This window comes from Monodon monoceros, unplaced genomic scaffold (genome assembly GCF_005190385.1).
Source record: "Monodon monoceros isolate NGI ecotype Baffin Bay Population unplaced genomic scaffold, NGI_Narwhal_1 Super_Scaffold_6, whole genome shotgun sequence".
In the NCBI taxonomy this organism is placed as follows: Eukaryota; Metazoa; Chordata; class Mammalia; order Artiodactyla; family Monodontidae; genus Monodon; species Monodon monoceros.
Window position 1 is genome coordinate 982,516 of NW_021703783.1, and position 20,697 is coordinate 1,003,212.

The 20,697-nt window shown below is 59.6% G+C and overlaps 1 protein-coding gene across 1 annotated transcript in view; it reads right to left on the reverse strand.

The window, feature by feature from the left end:
* The window catches only part of CACNA1C (calcium voltage-gated channel subunit alpha1 C), a 465,580-nt gene that overhangs the window by 127,112 nt on the left and 317,771 nt on the right, over positions 1-20,697 (reverse strand). Inside the window, 2 exon segments of the mRNA XM_029204130.1 lie at positions 7,557-7,729; positions 14,168-14,271. Of these exon segments, the coding sequence (XP_029059963.1) occupies positions 7,557-7,729; positions 14,168-14,271 (277 nt within the window).

Here is a 20,697-nt window from a genome sequence, read left to right on the forward strand (position 1 = left end):
AGGAGGAGGGAAGTCTACGGTCTTTGCAGTGAAGTCCAAGTACAGGCTTAAAGTCGGGGGGTCTGGACACGAGCAAAACTGCTTGCTGTGCTCTGGGAGGGCCTGCCAGGTTCCGGCTGGGCTACCTCTGCGCGCGTTGTATGATCTGTCCTGAGACAGTGTTGAAACCTACGTGTCTGTTTAGAGGAAGTGGATCTGTAAGCACGGTGAACAAGAGGAAAACCTACCCTTGTCTGTCTTCAGAAATGAGCCAGGCTTGCAGAAAGCAGACGCATGACAACCAGCGCCCACCCCCATGTCCCCGCACTCACGGGGGACCACGCGTTTCCCCACGGCGGCCGGATTCTGTGGTTTCTGATCCCGATGGAGCCGCGCACTTGGCTACAGCAGGAATCCGGGGTCTCGCACAGGGGTACAGAAAGATCATTGCGATGGACTGAACGTGTGTGTCCCCCTAAATTCATGAGTTGAAACCCTAATCCCAGAGTGATGGTATTTGGAGGTGGGGCCTTCGGGAGGCGATTAGGGTATGAGGGTGGAGCCCTTCTGAGTGGGATTCGTGCCTTAGAAGAAGAGGCCAGGGCACTAGGCAGGCGTCCGTGGAGGAAGCGGGCCATCCGTGAGCCGGGCAGAGGGCCTCCCAAGAACGTGGCCATGCTGGGCCCCGATCACGGACGTCCGGCCTCCAGAGCCACGGAAGCCAATGTCTGTTGTCTAAGCCCCCGTCTGTGGAGATGTGTCACAGCAGCCCCATGAGGGCAGAAGCAACACCTAACGTGGCCCTGCCGCCAGCTGTCCTTCTCCCCACTGCCTCTGCTCAGCCTCACTCCGTCACTCGCCTCCTGTGTGAGAGTCCATCCACCCACTGCGGGACCACCCTCCTCGGGGCAGCTCCCCGAGGGCAGGGCTCTCTCTCCCAGCCCTGCCCCTCGAACCACAAGGCCCAAACACAAGGTGCCACCAGCCCAGGGTTACAGCAGGTACGATCGCTGCTTAAGACGATGGGGTCTTTCCTGTTCCGCGGAAGCACACAGCTCTCCTGCAGCACTGCAGCTGCCACAGAGGCCTGGGCACGTCTGTCTGATGAAGTGACCCAGAAGGACGGAGCCCTCACAGCCCTGTGTTTGGGGCTGTTACTCAACTCTTACTTTTCCATCAGCCACTGAGTCATAAGGGCAGGGATCAGATGAGGGGAAGCCACTGGGATTCTACTGTGCATCCCCAAGACGCCTGGGCCCTGCCGGCCCCTTCCTTGTGGACACCGGCCAGCAGCGGAGGGCCATCTTTCCCGCCGTGACTCCCACTTCAGGCTGTGTCAGCCCCTGGAACCCCTGGGTCCCCCTGCTTCCAGCTCCCCGAGCCCCAACCAACTGTTCACAAAAGGAGCTGGGTGACCTTCCCACAGTGAACTTGTCCCCCTGCTCAGAGCCCTTTGGTGGCTCTGCTGAACCCACAGGAGAAAGTCCACACCTGAGGCCGTTTGGGACCAGTCTCAGCCCCGCTTCCGGACTGACCTTCGGTTTCACCCCAAAACCCGAGACTGAAGTCCTTCCCCCTCCCCTCCCCCCTTACTTGCTCTGCACTTTACATCCGCAGCTGCTTTCTCATCCCTTTGGCCTCGAGGGCCGCTACCAATCTGTGGGCAGCAGAGACGTGGCTGCGTGTCCACCACGCCCCCTCCCCCGGCTGCCCCTGGTCACTTAGACCGTGTCCATTCCCCCCGCCCCCCACCCCGGAAGCTATGGGGGCTGTAAACTGTTCTGGCCAGTGGCAGGCGATGCCCACTCTCCCAGGCCTGGCTTTTACATCCTCCCCAGGGCCCTCCAAGCGCCCTCTGCCTCCCTCCTCTCCTGTCCAGACGCAGGGGATCTGCAGAACCTCTGAGGCCGGGGGGAGGTGAACTTCCCTCCTGCCAACTCGACCCACATGGAACCAGGAGCAGGAAGCACCCTTCACCTTACCAAGCGGCTGAGACTTTCTTACTACCGCACTTAGCCCACCTGACTGGCACGGCCGCGCCCCAGCCCTGGCTCATCCCCCTCCACCCCCAGGTGAAAACTCCCCATGTCAGCAGGCGACAGAGGTGGGAGCTGTCACCCTCTCCTCCACGGACAGCCTCTGACAGAAACCATGTCTTGATGCAACAGGGGCTTTTCTCTCGGGCTGAGCCCCGGTCATCAGGGGGTGGCTCGGAGGGAGATGCAGGCCGATTCACCCCTCAGCGCCTCCACGGAGCTACCTTCAGCCCCCAGGTGTGTCCATCTGTTTGCAAAGCTTTACAAGAAAATCACAGCAGCGCTTTACTGGGTGGCTACCTGGGCGGGCTGAGTGGGCGGATCCATTTACCAGTGGGTTTGGTGGCCTCAGGGAGGTGACATGAGCCCCCATGGTGAGGCTGTTGCTGGTTGGAGACCACCCCCCCTCGCCCATCGTGCCAGGATCCTGGGACCATCAGAGGTTCCGCCGAGGTGACCCTGCGGCCACATGACCCCGCAGCACTGAAGGTGGTTACATCACATTCCTCCAGGTGCACACGCCAGGGCAGGACAGGGGCTGGTCGCTGCCCTGGAGCACCCCTCCCTGCAGCCTCCTGGCTGACCAACACCCTCCTCTGACCAAGTTCAAGGAGTCGCGAACCGAAGGAAACTCCGACGGGTGGTGCCACTGATGTGCCCCCTTTCCAAGCACAGCTGCCCTTAGACCACTCCAGGCGGGCGGCTTCTGGCCTCAGCGAACCTTCTTCTGCCTGAGCAAGATGTTGCCATGACTCCCTTTCACGCTCCACGCACAGTCCTTACAATCATAAAGCTCATCTCTCCCTGCTTTTAAAATCACACTCAGGGCCATTTAGGGTAATGTTTAAGATCAGATTTTCCACCCCCCGCCCAGCCCTCCTTCCCTCCGTCCACCCCGCTCTGTGCGTTAGACCGAGGGTGTTACAGATGCTACGACGAAGGGGTTAGAGGGACCTCTTCCAGCCGCTTCTGGCCGGAGAGGCAGGGGGGTCCCTGCACCACCAAGGGCGGGGCTGAGGAGGGGTCCAGGCAGCGCTGGACTCAGGCCCACATCCCCGAGGTCGGGAGCAGCGTACTGTGGGACACGACACATTACCTTCTCTGAGCCCAGCTCCCCGTCTACAAAGGGGGCGTCAGTGCCCACGGGAGATAATCCCGGGGAGGATGAAACGAGACTGTCCCTGTCCTGTCCCCTCTCGCGCCCCCGCCCTGTCCGCCTCGGCGCTCTAGCCCAGGAGAGCCTGCAGATGCCGACCCTCGCCCACTGTCCAACCTCGGGATCCAAAGAGCAGCTCCACACCAGCTGTGGAAGAATGACGCCCTCGAGGAGAGCACATGAATGAGAAGGTCTCGCCCTTGCTCCACTGGCTGCCAGCTTTCCCTTTTACTGTGCGGCTTTCACACCCTCCTTCCTTCCAGAAGCTACTCCACCATCCAAGGAAGATGGCTGTGGTCTCTACAGCCGGCTGGCAAGCTCCCCCAAAGCTGGTTTTGCTTTAAGAAGCGTAGGACGGCTTGCCTAGGCTGGGAAGGGACACCTGCTTCTCACCGTATGCTCGACGTGGCCCTCGGGGGCCCCTCCACTGCACCCAGGCTGGGACACTGGTGTCTACAAAGTCATGGGCCCGACAGCAGAAGAGCCAGACTGCTCCACGGCAGACGGGCTGTCTGTGGAGATACCACCCCCGCCGGGGTCCTGTTCTGACCCGATTCCCGAGTGAGGGTCTGCATACAACATGGATGTCTGGGACCCGCCCATGGGAGTTACTCCCAGCAGCCCAGAAGAACCCATGAAACAGCCTCACTGTAGGGCCCCTGGGCGCTCGTCTCTGCGCTGCCTCTGAGCCCCGACGGCCCTCATCACCAGCCCAGGCGAGCTGTTTCCCACTTGATCTCTGCGGCGGTTTCCAGCACTGACGTTTTAGGGCTTGATTAGGACGAGCTAAAGGTGATGCGCGGGGCAGCAGAGGTGTCTGCTCTCCCGCAGGGTGTGGGGTTAGGACGGCCTCCAACGTGATAACTTTGGGTCCAAAGTAAGAAGCGAGTCGGGAAAAAAGCCGTTGCTAGTGTCTTTCTCACGCCGTCTGACTGGGTGCTGGTGGGACGCTGTCTCAGGACTCCAGGCGTGTGGCAGCCATGACCACAAGGAAGTCCAAGGAAAACTGATTGTACTGATTAAATTGTAAAAGAAAAAAAAAAAAGCTCAAATAATGATGCACGTGCCCTTGACACGTATACCGTGTAGACCAGTGATGTTCAGATCACTGCTCTCGAGCCCCACAGGACCCTCCGTGGGCAACCTGCTGCTCTCGGAGGCCCTCAAATCTCCGTGCGTCAATAACATGCAACCCCAGACGCCGCAGGGCGGCGGTGGCCACGCGGCTCTGCTGGCGAACGGTGATTGCAGAGGGGCTCCTGCGAACAGAACTGAATACGCTGGATAAATACTTAACCTGCTTATAACTCAAGTGTTTTGGTTCCACGGTCTGTCTTTCCCAGGTTCATCTGCACAAATGTCTCTCCTGGAGGACTGGGGCTGCACTGAAATGGTTTTAACGACATGAGAGAGAGATTCCCATATGCACAGATACTTAATCCATGCATTCTTTGGTCTTGAGGAGGAGAAAGAAAGAAGAGAAGAAATTCCCGTTCCACGAGGGCAGGGATTTTTGAGGACTTTGTGCATCGCTATATCCTCAGGGCCAGAAACAGCGCCAGACACAGAGCAGACCTTTAATTGCTTGATGGATGGATGGGTGGGTGGAAGGATGAATGAACTGAGTGTACTTTAACGTATTTTTTATATAATTTACTGGCCAACTCATTGACTCTAATTACTTAGAGAAACACCTCAAACGATGCCCTCTCTCTGCTGCCTTCCCGAGCCCTGTTCTTTCTACGGCCACAGTGGTATCTGTAGCTCTTCCTCGAAAAATGAATAACTGGGCTCCCCGTGGGTGAGCTCAGCTACCACGTAATGACGTGTCACTGAACTGTGTCCGCACTGGAGCCACCCTGTGCCACCAGCGCCCGACAGCTGGCATTTCCTAAGTGCCGATGGGGCTCCTGCCTGGGGCACAAGCACGAGTGTCCAGAGCCATTGGTCAAGAGTGATAATACCCTTTTCCCTCTTTTCTCAAAAGACGACTTAATTTTTGAGCTGAAGACAACTGGCAAATACACTGTATTGTAATCTTTTAGCAATTTCAAAGGCAAAGACACTACTTTGATAGAAACGCATACCATTAGTAGCGGCATTTCTTCCCTTGTATTTGTTTCAAAGGGCAAACTACAAAGTTCTGAAGATCAGAATATAGTTTCTGAGCCGCGGGCCTACCTTTTCTGTGGATCTATTAAGCGGCCAGTCCCTTAACAAGCCTGTCTCGTCCACTCTGCTCTTCTTTTTTTGGTTTGTTTTTTTTTGCGGTACGCGGGCCTCTCACTGTTGTGGCCTCTCCCGTTGCGGAGCACAGGCTCTGGACGCGCAGGCCCAGCGGCCACGGCTCACGGGCCCAGCCGCTCCGCGGCACGTGGGATCCTCCCGGGCCGGGGCACGAACCCGCGTCCCCTGCATCGGCAGGCGGACTCTCAACCACTGCGCCACCAGGGAAGCCCCACCCTGCTCTTGACCGGACTTCCCTGCCGCCCCAGGCTCTGGACAGGCCTCCTGGCTCCATAACCAAGCGTCTCTCATTCAGTTCCTCACGTGCCTCTATTTTATCCTCTGTCTTGTTTTCTTAGATGCCCAGTCCCTGGCCCCCTCCCCCTAGAACCGGCCCGCCACCATTTCCACGACGGAAGGCGGCAGGGGCTCCGTTCCGTCCTCTGAGGCCAAGGCTGAGGATGAGAAGCAGACCCCAGGCTCCTCCAGCCACCAGGGACAAGCGCAGGGGAGGGACCAGGCTTCAGACTGACTTCATCCACTTAAGGGCTCATGAGAACCCTGGCAGGGACTCTGTCCATCGGGGCGGGCGGTACACTGTGCTCTTCCCAGAGCTCGGGCAGAAAGAGGGGGCAGATGGGCCTCGTCCACTCGATCCGCTCCAGCAGCAAAGAATTCTCCATCAGGGCAGGACGGGGAAGCAGCACACCTGTCCTCAGAAAAGAGCAGGATAACTGTGTCTCTGTGGACGGCCACCGAGTGCTGCGCGGGCAGTGGACACACAAGTTTCTACGAACATGTAAGAGACACGCTCCTACCATCCGTGGTGAGCTGGGCTCCACCGTGACCAGGGTGCAGACCGGAGCCCACAGCCCGCTCCTGTGCTTCGCAGCAGGTGTCGACGAGGCTGCCAGGCTAGCTCACTATTCACACACGGCTGGGTGCCATGGACCATCCCCCATCCACGATCCGTCAGCAGCGGAATGGACGCTGCCGGCGTCTTTCCAGGAAGATTCTCAGCAGCATCGCCGCTCACTGTTCTAATCCACCCAAGGCCTTGTCCAACTTGCAAAAACTCCTTAGCAGAGCGTGAAGGCCTCCTTGTTACCAGTCCCTGGCTGTGTGTGTGTTTTAATTTTGTGTTCATTCCTTGAGCAGAGTTATCGGAAAGCAAGTCGTGGAAGGCTGTATTCAATCCGTCTCTGAAACGATGGAGGCGGGCCTGCTCTCTGCTCACATCCAAGTCGTCTTCCTTTTCTCTCCACCTGCTCCCCCTCCTAAATTTCCACTTAGAGTTCAGGTATCAACAAGCAGGGACACGCAGAACCCGGCCAGGGGGCATGAACACAACCGGCAGAATCTACGCCCACGCACGAGGCCACTGTATCCGCACGTGCGTCAGGATACACGTGCACACACGCGTCCTGCGCCCTCCTGGCCTCTGTCAGGACACAGCGATGGACACCCTGCTTCCCCGTCAGCCCCCGGAGCCTCAGCGGGTCTCTCTCCTCCCTCTGGGCCTGGGAGCCTTTCTAGCTTCCCCCGCTTATCTGACTGACCCCGCTCAGCAAGCATCTCGGCTATTTAACCTGCTTGGTTCCTTGGTCAGAAACGTCCCGATTCAAATGTGCACAACCCAAGGAAGGGGGCCCGCAGGAGGAGAACAGAGGGGTTGGGGTCAGTTTCTAAAACCTAAAGCTATTCTACCAGTTTCCTCCGGGTTTCCCCAACCTCCCATTTAGCACCTTCCCAGATCTTTGAATCTAGCCTCCTCGAGAGAACCTTGGGCTCTTTTCCCTGAGAAAGAACAGTGGTCCTTGGAAGAGGAGTGGGGGAGCCTGCTTTCCGGTGGTCGTGGGGGAGATGGTCCCGTCTGAATAAGCCTGGAGCAGGACTCCTGCCCCGGCCCAGGGAGCCGGAGCTGGGAGGAGGATGTCGGATTTAAAACCAAGAGCCCGACTGAGCAGTTTCCCCCGTCTCGGGACCAGAGGCTCTAGGATGACTATAGCAGGCTTTGCTCCACACGTGGCACTGATTTCTGAGAGCAGAGAAGGACGGCCACCCACCAGACCGGTGTGGCTACAGGGGCCGCACCGTCAGGACGGGGGGAAGCCCCCCGCCTCGCCCAGACCCCAGCCCCAGACGGGGAGGCCGCTCACTGTTTCGGGGTTTCTCCTCGTCCAAGCCCTCGTCCTCGTTCTCGGGGTCGATGTCCTCTGCCTGCGTGATCCAGTCCAGGTAGCCCTTCAGGTCCTCTTCCAGCTGCTGCTTCTCCCGCAGCTTCTGGAAGTCGCCCCGGGCCTTGGCCTTCTCCCTCTCTTTGGAAAACTCTCTGGCGAGAGGGCGGAGGGACAAGAAGAACAAAGCATTAATTGCTTCGCTTTGGAAGCCAAGGGCCACACCTGCGCTGCAGACTGCTCCCCCTGCCCCGGGTCTGATCTGCTCTCGCGAAAGAGGACGGAGTCACTGGGGCGGGGCGCTGCCTGACTCGGGACACGACTGTGGGGTGGACCAAATCCACTGCCCTTCTTCCTGGGCCACGATGGCAAGCTCTGCCTCTTCATGACAAATGTTCTCCAATGACCTGGAAAGGCCTTCCGAGCAGTAACCCGGCGGGACCCCCGCCATAGCCCCGGGAGACAAGGACCTGGGGTCGAGCTGAAGCCCAGTCCCTGCACTGGCTCTGCCAACCCTGATGCCTCCTCGGTGGCTCAAAATCAGCCACGGTGGGGATACGTACACCGCGGAAATCGTCAAATGTTACAAACCAGGGCTTTTCCCTGCAAAGAGCCAGTCGTTAATGTTTACCAGGACACCACTGATGTCAGGCCCAGGAGACCTCACCTCCTCACCCCCCACTCTCATTTCTAGGGTTCGTTCTGCCGCGTTCAGCAAGCCTGGAGGGGTTTCTAATCTAGAGAATGTCCTTTCCCACATGAAGGGAGACAGAAGAGGATTCCAGACACAGGAAAATGTCCTGGGGGGTGCCCTTCGGGTTAAAAAGGAAATCTAATCAGAACGGAAAAATACATAAACTCAAGATGATATAAAAGTTAAATGAGGTGTTCAGTCTAAAGCAATGATGAGTAGAAACTAAAATTAAGCCGGGATTTGCTGGAAGAAGAGCTTATTGAAAAATTTTGGAGAGTGTCTGTTTCTTTCCTATTTTCTATGATTCTGTCCTTATTTTCTCTCTGACCTTGAATTCACTTTCTGAGCCAGGAGGGACCTGACACCCAAGAGGGGAGTCAGGGAGGCTGGTTCTCACTCTCAAAGCAAGTCTGTGCCTTTTCTTCCGAAACAGATAGGAGCAGCCTGCCTCTGACCTCCAGTCTCTGGGAAATGGGGCTCCTGGTGTGTGTGTGTGTGCGTGTTGGGGGGGATTCTTGGCTTCTTCCTAGAGACGTGACTCCTCCTTCCCTCAGCAGTTGAGGCCTAGTTCAGGGTGGGAGGCCACAGAGTCCACCTGAAAGGGATTCCTTGCACGAGACAGACACTCCATGGAAGGGCCCCCTGGAGGGAAGGACACACCGACAAGTCATGGGGCAGGAAGGCTCAATCCCGGAGCCCCTGCGCCCACCGTCCAGGACCTGCATTCAGTGCAGCCGCGGCAGGAGCACAGACCTCAGCCGCGACGCTTTATGGTGAGGGTCGGGCCGGGAGGGGTCTGGGGGACGTTTTCACCGGGAGCCATGGCTCCCGAGCTACGAGTTCTCTTTGCTGCTTTGACGACGCTCTGGTTGGGATGGAACGTTCTTCTTCACTTTGATTGACTCCAGTTCGAATCGGACCGAACTTGCTCTTTCTTGGGCTTCCTGGCGGCTGGCGGCACCGTCCTTTCCTTCCCGGGGCAAAGGGGCTGCACTGACAGCCGACAGTGTGGATGGAGGCCTCGCCTCCACGGCAGATGGGCCCGGAGAGAGTCCCCAGCTCTCCGCACCCGCCACTCCTCCAGGGGCTGCGGTTCGCCACCCGGAGAGTCACTTCACGGAGCGGGGCCCCCCTGCAGCCCCCAGACTGCAGCTCCAGGTGCCCCCCAACTGCCCTTCCGCCTCCACACACTTGAGAGCTCCATGCCTCGTGCAGCGGGTTCGGGTGGAAGGGTGACTGAGGAGCTAAGAGGCCGCGCTTCTCCTGGAGCTGGAATCAGACCAGAGCCGGGAAAGCCGACCCAGCCGTGCGTCATAGCATCTGCTCCGCGGAACGAAGGCTCGCCACCCGCAACCCACGACCTCTAGGGGCCAAGACAGACATCCGGGAGAAGAGGAGATGAGGTTTCCTGGGGTGCGAGGGGCTTCGAGAGGCAGCAGAGCCAGGAACCCGCGGAGCGTGGGGCACAGCCTGGCCCAGGCCGGGAGGAGGTGAGGGGCTCCCTCTCCGGGCTCCACGCAGCAGGGACGTGCAGGGCAGCAGCGCCCCGCTCTCTTCGTCTCCTCGCTGGACGTCCCACGCGGCCTGGGCCCAGGGGCTGGAGCCGGCTGCCCGGTCAGTCGTGGCGGGTCTGCGCGAAGGCGGGAGCACGTCCTGTGCGCGCAACGGCCGACAGGACAAACGCGGTGGAGAGCCTGGGCCGGGTGCGCACTTGGACAGCTCGCAGGGGGTGGCCGCGCGAAGGGTCCGTCGGCGCAGCGGCTGGGCTCCAGGCCCCGCGGTGATCGGTGTGGCTGGTCCTCGTCACCCACGGACTCCGCGTCTGCAGACCCGCCTTCCCGCTAGGCCTTCCTCGTCACGCCATCCACCCTGCGAGCTTCGCAGTCGCCGCGGACGCGCAGAAAGGCGGGACCTGGGGTCACGTTCCCGGCTGAAGTTGGACGAGGGGCCGCTCGCCTCCTTGGTGGTGCAGCTCATACTGTGAGTAAGAGTCTTTTTACAGCCCATTTCCGCATTTTGTGCTTTCCGTTGGTGATTTTTCTGATTAAAACGGCCCCCGAGCATGGAGCCGCCGTGCAGTCTGTGACCCTAAGGGCACGAGGACTGGGAGGTGCCTCACGGGGCAAGTCCGTGTGTCCGACAAGCGGAATCCAGGCCTGAGCTATGGGCTGTGGGTTGAGAGCTCGGTGCGAACGGATCAACACGGTGCCTTGAACGAGGCGACTTCACACAGATGCTTGCGTACTGACGGCAGTGTCGTGTCCAGAGCCTCGCAGGAACTTAACCCCACATCCCCTGAGGGCAGAGGCCAGTGTTCCCGAATCCAGGGCTGGTGGGCACTCCGTGGAACAAGCCTTCCAGGAATCACGCGCGTCTCCCCTGCTCCAGCCACGAGGCAGTGTGCCTGGGCAATTCTGCTTCCTCAGGACCTGGATGGAGCGTCTCAACTGTGGCCCGTGGTCAGGGATGCTTTCAGGTTGTAAAATGCCCATCCTCAGGCCCTCTGCCCCATCTCCCCGGGGGGACAAGAGCTGGGCGCCCACCCTCTAAGAGGTCCCGGGCCCCTTGTCACCTGAAGACACACGTCTTCTGTGTTTGCAACCACTTAACACCAAAAAGTAACCAGAGTCCAGGGTCCAGGGACTTTCACCCGATGGCTCCTTCTAGTGCAGCTTCCAGAATCTTGTGGCTGCCGTCGCTGTAATTCTCATGGCTAGAGGCTGAGATCTCTGGAGGGGGAGGTCATATAATCTGGTTCTTATCTGACTAATATCATTACTATGACATGTGAGGATCAAGAGATGATGACCGTGGAAGCGTTTGGAAAAAATCCACGAGATGAGCATTTACATGGACGCCTCCAGGCTCAGCAGGAATGGGTTTCCATACAAAGGACGGCCGTCCCTCTGATGACCAAAATCTCTGAATTCCGCCTTTAAAATGGAGGCTTTGCAGAGTGTCGCTCCCCCTGCTTTCCCGAGCAGACGACCCCAAGCACACCTGAGCCCCTCCCCGGTGACAGCAGGGTGTGGTTCATGAGGACAGTTCCCGTGCTGGGCTCTGAAACGATAATAATACCCTTAACTGGTGGACGCAGGGTGTCGGCCCCCAGCTCCAAATGCTCCAAGACTGCAGTGCTGCTGGGGGAGCTCTGCTCTCCCTCGAGGGCTGCTATGTCTGCAGGGCCGCTGGCCCCCAGCTCAGGACCTGTCCGCAGCCTTCGGGGCTGGGGCTCCCCAGCTTCCTCTGGGACCCCTGGGCTGGTCTCCCTGTCCTTACTGTGGCTCCCGCCCGTCTCCTCCCAGGTCTTGGCTGTCATCTGAGGACACGGGATTAACCAGGCTGATGGGCTTGGGGACGGTGGAGCCTGGGGGATGGGGACAGAGGCTGTGGGTCCACATTGCGTGGGTTGAACCTCGGATCCTCCAGGCCGCACCGGTGAGAGCTGGGGTAGTTCCCGCACGTAACCTTCACTCTTCTCCTCTGTGCAGGTGACACCCGCATGGCCCCAGCGCGCGGGGCTGTCGTGGGCGGCAAAGGAGCGCATCCACCGAAGGCGCCGAGCCTGGGGCCTGCCGTCGAGCTGCTGACCGTTGACACCACCCTGAGACGGGCCTTCCGTGAGCGCTGAGAGGTTTCCGAATGCTTCTGGAAGGCCGACCGCCGGGTGAATAGGCGTACGGCTGTGCTCCAGGGTAACGACCACACTGCTGTCCGGACTTCTCGAGACACGGCGAACACCACGCGTGCTCAGCCGACGGCAGCCTGGCTCTGGGCCTTCTCACAGCGTGGCCAGCCCTCTGGACAGGCTGGGAAGGGGAGCTGCTCACGCTGGGCAGAGGGCGCCCGGGGCTGGCAGAGCCTTGGGAGATGTTCCCCAGCAACGTGGGGAGGAACGGGGTAGGAGCGGGTGTGAGGAGGGGCCCGGGGACCCCGAGCAAGGGCTGGGCTCACGGGCCCTGACTAGACGGGGTTTCTGGAATCCGCTGGCTCCACACACCTGCTGTCACTTGAACCAAGACCGGCCCTTCAAGATCACTCTGCCCGCCCCCAGCGCCGCCGCCATCCAACCCCACCTGGACCCGCTGGGGGAGCCGAGGATGACCAGGCAGAGCCTCAGCCTCCACCTCAGACCCCTGGGGGGGCTTCACCTCTCAGACTCGCTCCTTGTCTCTGCAGGGAGAACGGGGAACCACTTTTTTCAAGGTTCAGAGCCCTGGCGTGTTACAGGTCCAGCTTGTTCAACGTTCGTTTGCGGGGCAGTGGCAGGAAGACGGTGCTGGGCTGTGTCTCGTGCTGACAGTGACCAGTGAGGGGACCCCGTACAAGCCACACGGCGTCTCAGGCTCCCTCCCCTCGTGTCTGGAAGCAGAGCGTGGAGCAGGTCTAACCTGTGACGACCCTGTTCAGTAATCTCAGCTCTGATAGCCTTCGAGTAACCAGCGGTCCCAGGGAGGACAGCACTGCTGTGCACTGAGGACTCGACGGTAGGCACCTCACTCTACCGTCCCAGCGACCGAGGAGTCGGGCTTATTATCTCCGTTTTGTCAGATGGGTGAGTAACACTTAAAAACCTTCTGCCTGGAGCTTCAAATTTCTGCCTTGAGTGGGTGATGAGGTTGACTTTTCAACGTTCTTCCTGACGGCTCCTTATAAACAGGGCATTTTCTTGTGTCGGACACAAAAATGGAAACCCTTTCACCCTCCAGGCAGCTGACCAGGGCGTCTCCCGGCCTGCATGTCACCGTCACCCTGACGGAAGGTGCCAGTCCCTGTGCAGCCGCTCGCGGCAAAGGCCCGGGGTGACGTAGCCCCCGACAGCACCCCCGCGGGGAGGGGCGAGGACAGAGGTGGACTCTGTCCCTCCGCCGCTTCCAGGACTGACCCCGACGCTCCTGCGAGGCCTTGGGCTGCAGCAGGCGGGGCTGGGAAATCTTCCTCCCTCGCCCGACTCTCCCCAACATCACGTCCGCAGAGACGGAAGAAAGCCTACGAAGCAGCTGCCCCTCCCCACGTGGCGAAGGCAGAAAGTGTCCCTGGGAGCCTTCAGGCGATGGCCTTGCATGGCTGGTGAGGGCTCGGGAAGAAGAGAGTGGGCCGAAGAGGCGTCCAGTGGGCCCGAGGTGCAGAGGTGGCCGCCCAGGGCTCCTCGGGCCCCAGCCACGGGCTGCCTCGGCCACGTTTTAACTTCATCTGAGCAAAGGCTGAAATTAGGCGGGCCTTGCACTTGGAGCCAAGCAGACAAAGTTAAAGGAAAGTGGATTCTATCTCCTCTGTGCTCCAGTGATCGATGGCTTCAAACAGCTGAGCGCCCTTCCTTTCAGAGAAGGGATACAGAGATGGACGGCCCAGTCTGTGATGAGCGCCAAAGGGAATGAGCCTTTCAGTCTGTTTTGTTTACTTGCATTTTAGCTCAAACTCCTGGTACCCTGGCCCAGTCAACACCGGGTAAAGGGGACCTGCGTCTTCACCTCCAGCCTGCCCTGGACTGTGGCTGGAGAGATAGGGCAGGTACCCATCTGCGAGGCTGCCACGCGGGCCAGGAGCCCACGGCCCACGAATCTTCCGCCAGTTCCTCTGCCCAGCCCTTCCCACCCAAGGGGCTCCACTGCTCTGGGGTTCCTGAAGAAGCATCCTGCCCTCCTGGACAGCCAGGGGTGCACAGGTGGCAGGAGACAGGTGGGCCTGGGTACCTCTCACTGCAGCCCAAACCAGTGGGCTCGGCCTTGTGCCTCTGATCTCTGTGCCCAGCCAGGCCAAGGACATTCCCTTCAAGGCTCCTGGGGTGGCCCCACGTCCCAGGTTCATCAGAGTCAGAAAAAGAATAAAGCCAGGAAAAGCAGAAAGAGTACGTGAAATAAATGGAAAAATCGAGACCTTTTTCTTCGGTCCTGCTTACCCGCTAAGGACACCGAGGACCAAGTTAAGTACAAAAAATGACCCTACGATGATTAGCGTGACAAAATAGATCCAGGGCCAGTCCCTTCCCACGGCATCATTGACCTGGAAGAACGGGACCACAGTTAGCACAGCTCCCAGAGCAGCCGAGCACGGCCCTGCCCACCCCGGGCCCGGCGCCGGCCAGGCAGCACCGGGACCGGGGCCTCTAGGTCATCAGAGGCCAAATGGCCCGCCCAGCCAACGGCCAGCCTCCTGGCTGAATGGAGACGTTTTCTGTTTCTCCTGGGCCTGGTGACGGATACAGCGGGACCTGGGGCCTTGCTCAGCTGCGTCATAAAGAGGACACAGAAATGGTCAGCTTACCCGCTCAACACACCAAGAACCAGATTTAGAACGAAAAAGGATCCAAAGATGACCAGACTGACAAAATACACCCAGGGTAACTCGTAGCCCATAGCGTCCTGCATCTGCAAAGATGAAGGGTAGTTAGGAAAGAGAGAAGCAGGAGTGGGTCAAAGCAAGTGGGCAGGGAGGCAGGGAGGATGTGAGTAGAGGCTGGCGTGGGAGGCCACTGTCACCGGGCACCATCTTGACCCAAACACCCCGTGACCTTGACCTAAGCAAGAAGGGCCTCGGCAGGCTCTGCCTCGGGGGAATCTTGCCTGGCCCTCTCTGACCTTTTATTTTCTGGAACAGAATTTTCCTCCGATGTTATCTATTCAGTTGTCTAAGAAGCTGGGTCACCTCTAACGTGGTTCTTCCTACGAGATGGTTTTCGCTCAGTTGGGTTTATGTGGCCCCTGCGCCCACCACCCTGGCCTCAGCTCTCAGGGACTAGCTGGGGGCTGGAACCTTCGGGCACACGTGGGGAGGTGCCTTCCTCAGGGGGTGACCCCTGCGCCTGGAGTTTAGGGGGGACCGTGCTGCCTTATCGGCACCACAGGACTCGGGCGGGGGAGGACGGTTGTTCAGGCTGGACTTGGGACAGCTCCGGCGCCTGCAACTCAGGGGACCGTGGATCCCCGTGGGAGGTCGACGCCCCCGAGTTTCCAAATTCCTCAGTGCACAGGCTCCCCGAATGACCTACACCCGTGGTTCTCAAGGTGTTGTCGCTGGCCTCACCAGGGGACCTGGGAACGAGTTTGGAACTGCACACTCTGGGCCCTCCGTCCACACTGGGGGCACCCGGCGACCACGTTCTCACCAGCCCTGCGGTGAGTCTGATGCGAGCCAGGGTTTGAGGACCGCTGGTCCACGGCCCCCAGCCTCCGAGGCAACGGCACGACAGAGGCTGTGATTCCCTGTACCCAGGTCCACGGGGCGGCTCGTGTGCCCTGAGAAGCACTGATTGGTTTTCGGTGCTGCCCCCGCGTGTCCTTTCCAAATCTGCTCTCGTTTACCCGGGGTTAGGGTGTCTCATTGGAGGCAGCTCCCCAGCGTGACCATGGGGCAGAGAGCACAGCTCTGTCCCGCCCTCGGGGTCGCCAGTTTGAGTCACGTAAGGAAAAGGTTCCCAACACGCGACTTTCCCAGGTCACAATTCAATCCAATGTAACGCAATTCTGTGGACGTCCTCGCTGCCACGCGGCCACTCTGTTTTCCACGCAGCATATACACTTTCCAAGTGTATAATCTACTCACTACTATGCATCGTTTGTCCTCCGTGCTGGGGTGCAAGTGGCATGAGGACGGGCGTTGGGTGTAGCCTGTGCCCCCAAGTGCCCAGAACAGGGCCTCATATAAGGCAGGTGCTCAATGAGGCCAGCCAGGTGGACAGACGGGCCCCCTCTGTGCAGGCCCCGCTACCCACGGGAGGCCCTTGCTGTAGGGGGACAGGTCAGTGGACGTCGGGTGGCGAATTCGGCTGCAGGGGTGCGTGTGCACAGCCACGGGCCTCCAGGAGAGGCTGCAGAGGCTGGTGAGGCCAGATCAGGCTGCCCGGGGGTGCCACTGAGGGGGGGTATAGGGCAGGGGCAGTAAGGCCGCCTGGAGCCGCGTGGTCCTGCCCCAGGAAGGGGTTCCAGGAACTGGCAAGTGTTGGGACAGTGCCGGCAGCGTGAAGCACCCAGCACGATGGCGAGAGGAAGGCAGGGCACCGAGATCCGCGGAGTCAGAGGCTGCCCCGTCGCGGGAGCTGGGAGCCTCCTTCCTGATCCAAGGCTGCCGAGGAACCCACACAGGGCCATCCAGAGACGGGCTCGCTCCCAGTGCCAAGGGCCACCCTTGCGAAACTGCCCCCAAAGCCGGGCAGACGGGGATGGGGAAGGAGTGCTGGTGCCTCCGCAGCCTCCTTGGGGGAGATCTCCTCTGGCTGGTTCCTCGTGCCCTACATTTTTTTTTTTTTGTGGTATGCAGGCCTCTCACTGCCGTGGCCTCTCCCGTTGCGGAGCACAGGCTCCGGATGCACAGGCTCAGCGGCCATGGCTCACGGGCCCAGCCGCTCCGTGGCATGTGGGATCTTCCCGGACTGGGGCACGAACCCACATCCCCTGCATCGGCAGGCGGACCCTCAAACACTGCACCACCAGGAAAGCCCCCTCGTGCCCTACATTTTGTGAACATTTAGCTCATGGAAAGTGCAGTCATCCAGGCCACACATCTCTGATGACTCAAGGAACCCATGAGCCTCGGAGGCTTCCTGGGCCCCTATTTAGTTTGAGTGTCCTTTCCTCTGGGCCACAGGCAAGGGGTGAGGCGTCCAGCAGCACTAGGACCTCCAATGGATGGAGCTACAGACCTCCTGACCCCCAGATACCCACCCCACAGCCAGCCTCATGGAACCTCGTGACCCCTAGATAACCTCAGGACCTGCGGACACCCCATGAAGAGCCAGGGTCACGTCCAGGGGACGCATGGCCTCCACCTGTCCTTGTCCAACTCTTTGGTCTCCTCCGAGACTGTGGGCTGGTCTCTGCGAGGGTCAACGTGGGGGGCTGCAGGTGCAGGGTGGTGGGTGGAGGACAGACAAGAGGTGAATGAGCTCCTGGAGGTCCTAGGCCCCCTGCCCTGTGGCCCACGAGCAGCCAGAGAGGCCTCTGGGCCTGCCGGTCCTGGCTTTGTACCTCCCTCCACGACCCCATTTGCTCTGGGCCCCCTGCCCCAGGCAGCCTGGGCACCAGCGCATGTGCGGGCGGCTCTGAAGTAGGGCAGCGCCAGAGCGGGGAGACGGATGGCTTCACTCAGCACGAATGGAGCTATTAAGAAGAGAAGCATCAATAAAGGCATATTTAAAAAAAATGACCCAGATTGCTGACACCGTTATTTAGAGGTCAAAAAGGACAGGTCTTCTCAGAGCACTGAAGCCAGACGTTTCTCAGGCCCCTACGGGGAAGGGGCGCGGAGAGGCACCCCAGGGCCTGCCACCTGCAGCCCCTCGGCCCCCGGGCCGGCACCTCACAGGGTGACCCAGCCTTCACTGGAACACACGCCTTACTCTCCCCGCACATCTAATTCCTAGAGGGAACCACAGCCTCGAGCCTCCAAGGGTGACCCAGCCTTCGCTGGAACACACGCCTTACTCTCCCCCCACATCTAATTCCTAGAGGGAACCACAGCCTCGAGCCTCCAAATCCAACATCCATGTTTCCCCGAGAAGAAAATTCAGGAGGAGCGGTGGCTCCGGCCCCGTTGCCTCGGGGTCTCCCTCCATCCCAGCTGGTTCCCGGGGGCTTTCACGTCTGGCGCTTCCCCCTCTAAGGGCTGGGCACTGCGGGTCCCCAAAGGCTGAGCAGTTTGAGGGGCGTGGGAGGCTGTCACCTGACGTCAAAGGCAGGACGTGCAGCCCGTGGAAGTCACGGCGCGTTACGGGGACTGTGCTCAGGGGGCAGGATCTGCTCTGTCTGGAAAGCCAGTGCCCTGGGCGATGGCCCAATGAACCCCTGACCTTTGTCACCTTGCCTGCGGGACGCGGGGTCCACCCACAGTCGCAGGGGCAGCAGCAGGTTGGCAAACAGTCTCGCCCGACACCTCCTGGCCCTGCTCGCGGCAGCAGGAAGGCCCGGATCTTGTGGGAGACGCCAGCAGGCCCACCACCAAGGAGGCCAACAAGGCAGCTCCTCCCGGACTCGGCCGGGACCCCGCAAGGAGCGGAGGCCCTGTGGACGCCTGTGCCCTGACGCTGTTGTCGCGGGTGGGCCCTGGCACGTGGTGAGACCGCTGGGTGCCAGGCTGATTCCTGGGTCTGTTAGGAGCCCGAAGCACCGTTCTCTCCAGCCAAACTGGTATAAAGCTGGCCTTTCCTTCTCTTCTGCTCCCCGCCCAGCTCAAGTCCAGCGACACCCCATCTCCTCTGACAAGCTCTCCCTGCTCTCGCCGAGCCCTGCGTGGGACCCACATGTCTCTGGGTCCCCATCTCCCCAATTACACCCAAACTCCTCGAGCGCGGGCCTGGGGACCTTGTAAATGCTCACGAAATGTTCAATTGAATTACTGAGGAATAAGGACTTGCCTAATGCCAGTGAAATGAATAAAACTAAACCTAGTAAGTAAATAAATAATAGCTTTGAGAGATGCAAATTCCCCTTCTTCAAATGTTTATAAACCACGGGTTTATTGTTTAGGTAACAGATCCTCTGTATAAAGCGCTGGGGGCGCTAAGTGGTAACGCTCTAACTCGGGCAGATTCAGGGTTCAGGACCAGAGGGTCTTGAGGAGACCTAACACATTCTCTGCCTGATCCCCATTCAAGAGCCCAGGATGCTGTCTTTGGGTTATTGGAGGGTTTTTCCTCAGCTTCTCATTTCCAATGACTATTAGGTCCTCGGGAGAACTCAGCCCCACCAGCTCTGCTTGCTGGATGCCTTCAGAGGCTCATTTCCCATATCTGTAGTGAGAAGAGGTGCAGATGAAACAGGAGAAAATAGGCTAAAACACCTGAATTTCTGCTTGGATGCAAAAGACCTTCGTCATAAACGAGGGATACTTCGGCAGCACCGAGACCAGAGATCAGTGGCCGTGGTGTGTATGTGTGAGTGTGTGTGAGCGTGTGTGCACGCGTGTATTTACAAGGAATGTCCTCCCACACGGGTGAGTGCGGAGCTGACGACTGACTTGTGCAAAGTTTAAACCTTAAACTTTCATTCCCCAGGTCTCCTGTTGAACCAAACTAAGGCAGGTGCGACAGGAGACGCATCTTTCTTTTATATGATTTCTCATGAAGTATTCTTCCTAATCTTGTTTTAAGCTGAATTTCTAATTTTTAAAAACGAGTGGAAGAGCTGGTCATGGAGAAACTAACTGGGGAAACGGGAGGTGTCAGAAAGAGGGGGCCCGGGTGCCAGTGGAGGAGGTGACCCCAGGACGCAGGCCAGAGGGCTGCCCTGTGCCACACGGGATACAGCATCCCAGGGGCCCCAGGTCAGAGGGCATCGTGGGCAGAGGTCAACAGAATCCTCCTGATGGACAGTTGGTGAGGCACCGAGATTCCTAAAGCACCGGGTGCCTGAACCCCCGGTAGGAGCCCCCTTGCCGGCCGCCCTCCCCGGGAGCCCTCCTCCCAGGTCAGGGCCACGCTGCTGTCCCCACGAGCAGGGGCCATCCGAGGCGGGTAGGAAGTCAGCGATGAGCAGACCCCAGCACATGCTGGTGTGACCTGGCTACACGTGGAGAGGGTGCTCAGATTTCACATGGACCCCAGCTCTTGGGCCGCCTGAGAACCTACAGATTATCTCGGTTCAGGAAACCCGAGCCCCAAACACACAAGAAAGCAGCCTGGAGTGAAACGCCACCGGGTGGGGCAAAACACACTGGAGAGGAGACCTGGAGACGTGGCATCCACGGGGGACGGTCCGACGGGGCTTCCCTCTCTCACAAGTGCTCCCAGAGGCAGCCCACACCTTTCACTCCATCACTTTCCCCGCTATTCTTAAGAGGTGTGGACATTCTGAGAGTAAGCGGACAGGCTTTGGCTTAAGAAGCCATTTCCCAAGGAACTCCCACCCCCAAGGCCCAGCTCTGGCTTGGTCTCCAAATCCCTGTGTGCCCCCGCCCCGTCACCCGCAGACTCCTGGAACGGGCCACGGGGAAGGCAAGCGCAGGGGCCCAGGAGCCCGTCCCAGCGGGCGGCGTGAACAGCTGAGGAATCGTCCAAGTACTACCGCCCAGGCTTGCTCGTGCTGGCCGGCCACGAACCCTTCCAAGTCGGGAGCACGGGATGGGCTGATGGATTCACACTCAAAGCCACCCCAGGAGGAGCTGGGGGCCTGCCAACCGTCCCCCCACCCCGAGCCAGCTTCAGCGCTCCAGTGGCCTGTCAGCTCCCCAGGGATGTCTATCCAGCCGGTGGGTCCAGTCTCTGCGACACCTGGAGCCGTGGCTGCCCGTCCCCACGTCCTGCAGACCTGCCCCCGGGACTCGGGGGAGAACGCGTTCCTCCGAGTGGAGGACCCTGGGCCCACCCTCCACAGAAGCCGTCTCCCTAGCTGGGTTCAAGCCAGAGGCACCAAAGCAGCGCCGTGCGATTGGGAACGTTAGGCTGCAGGGGACTCGCGCTCTAGCTGGGATCTCCCAGGAGCCTTTGCAAGTGCAGGT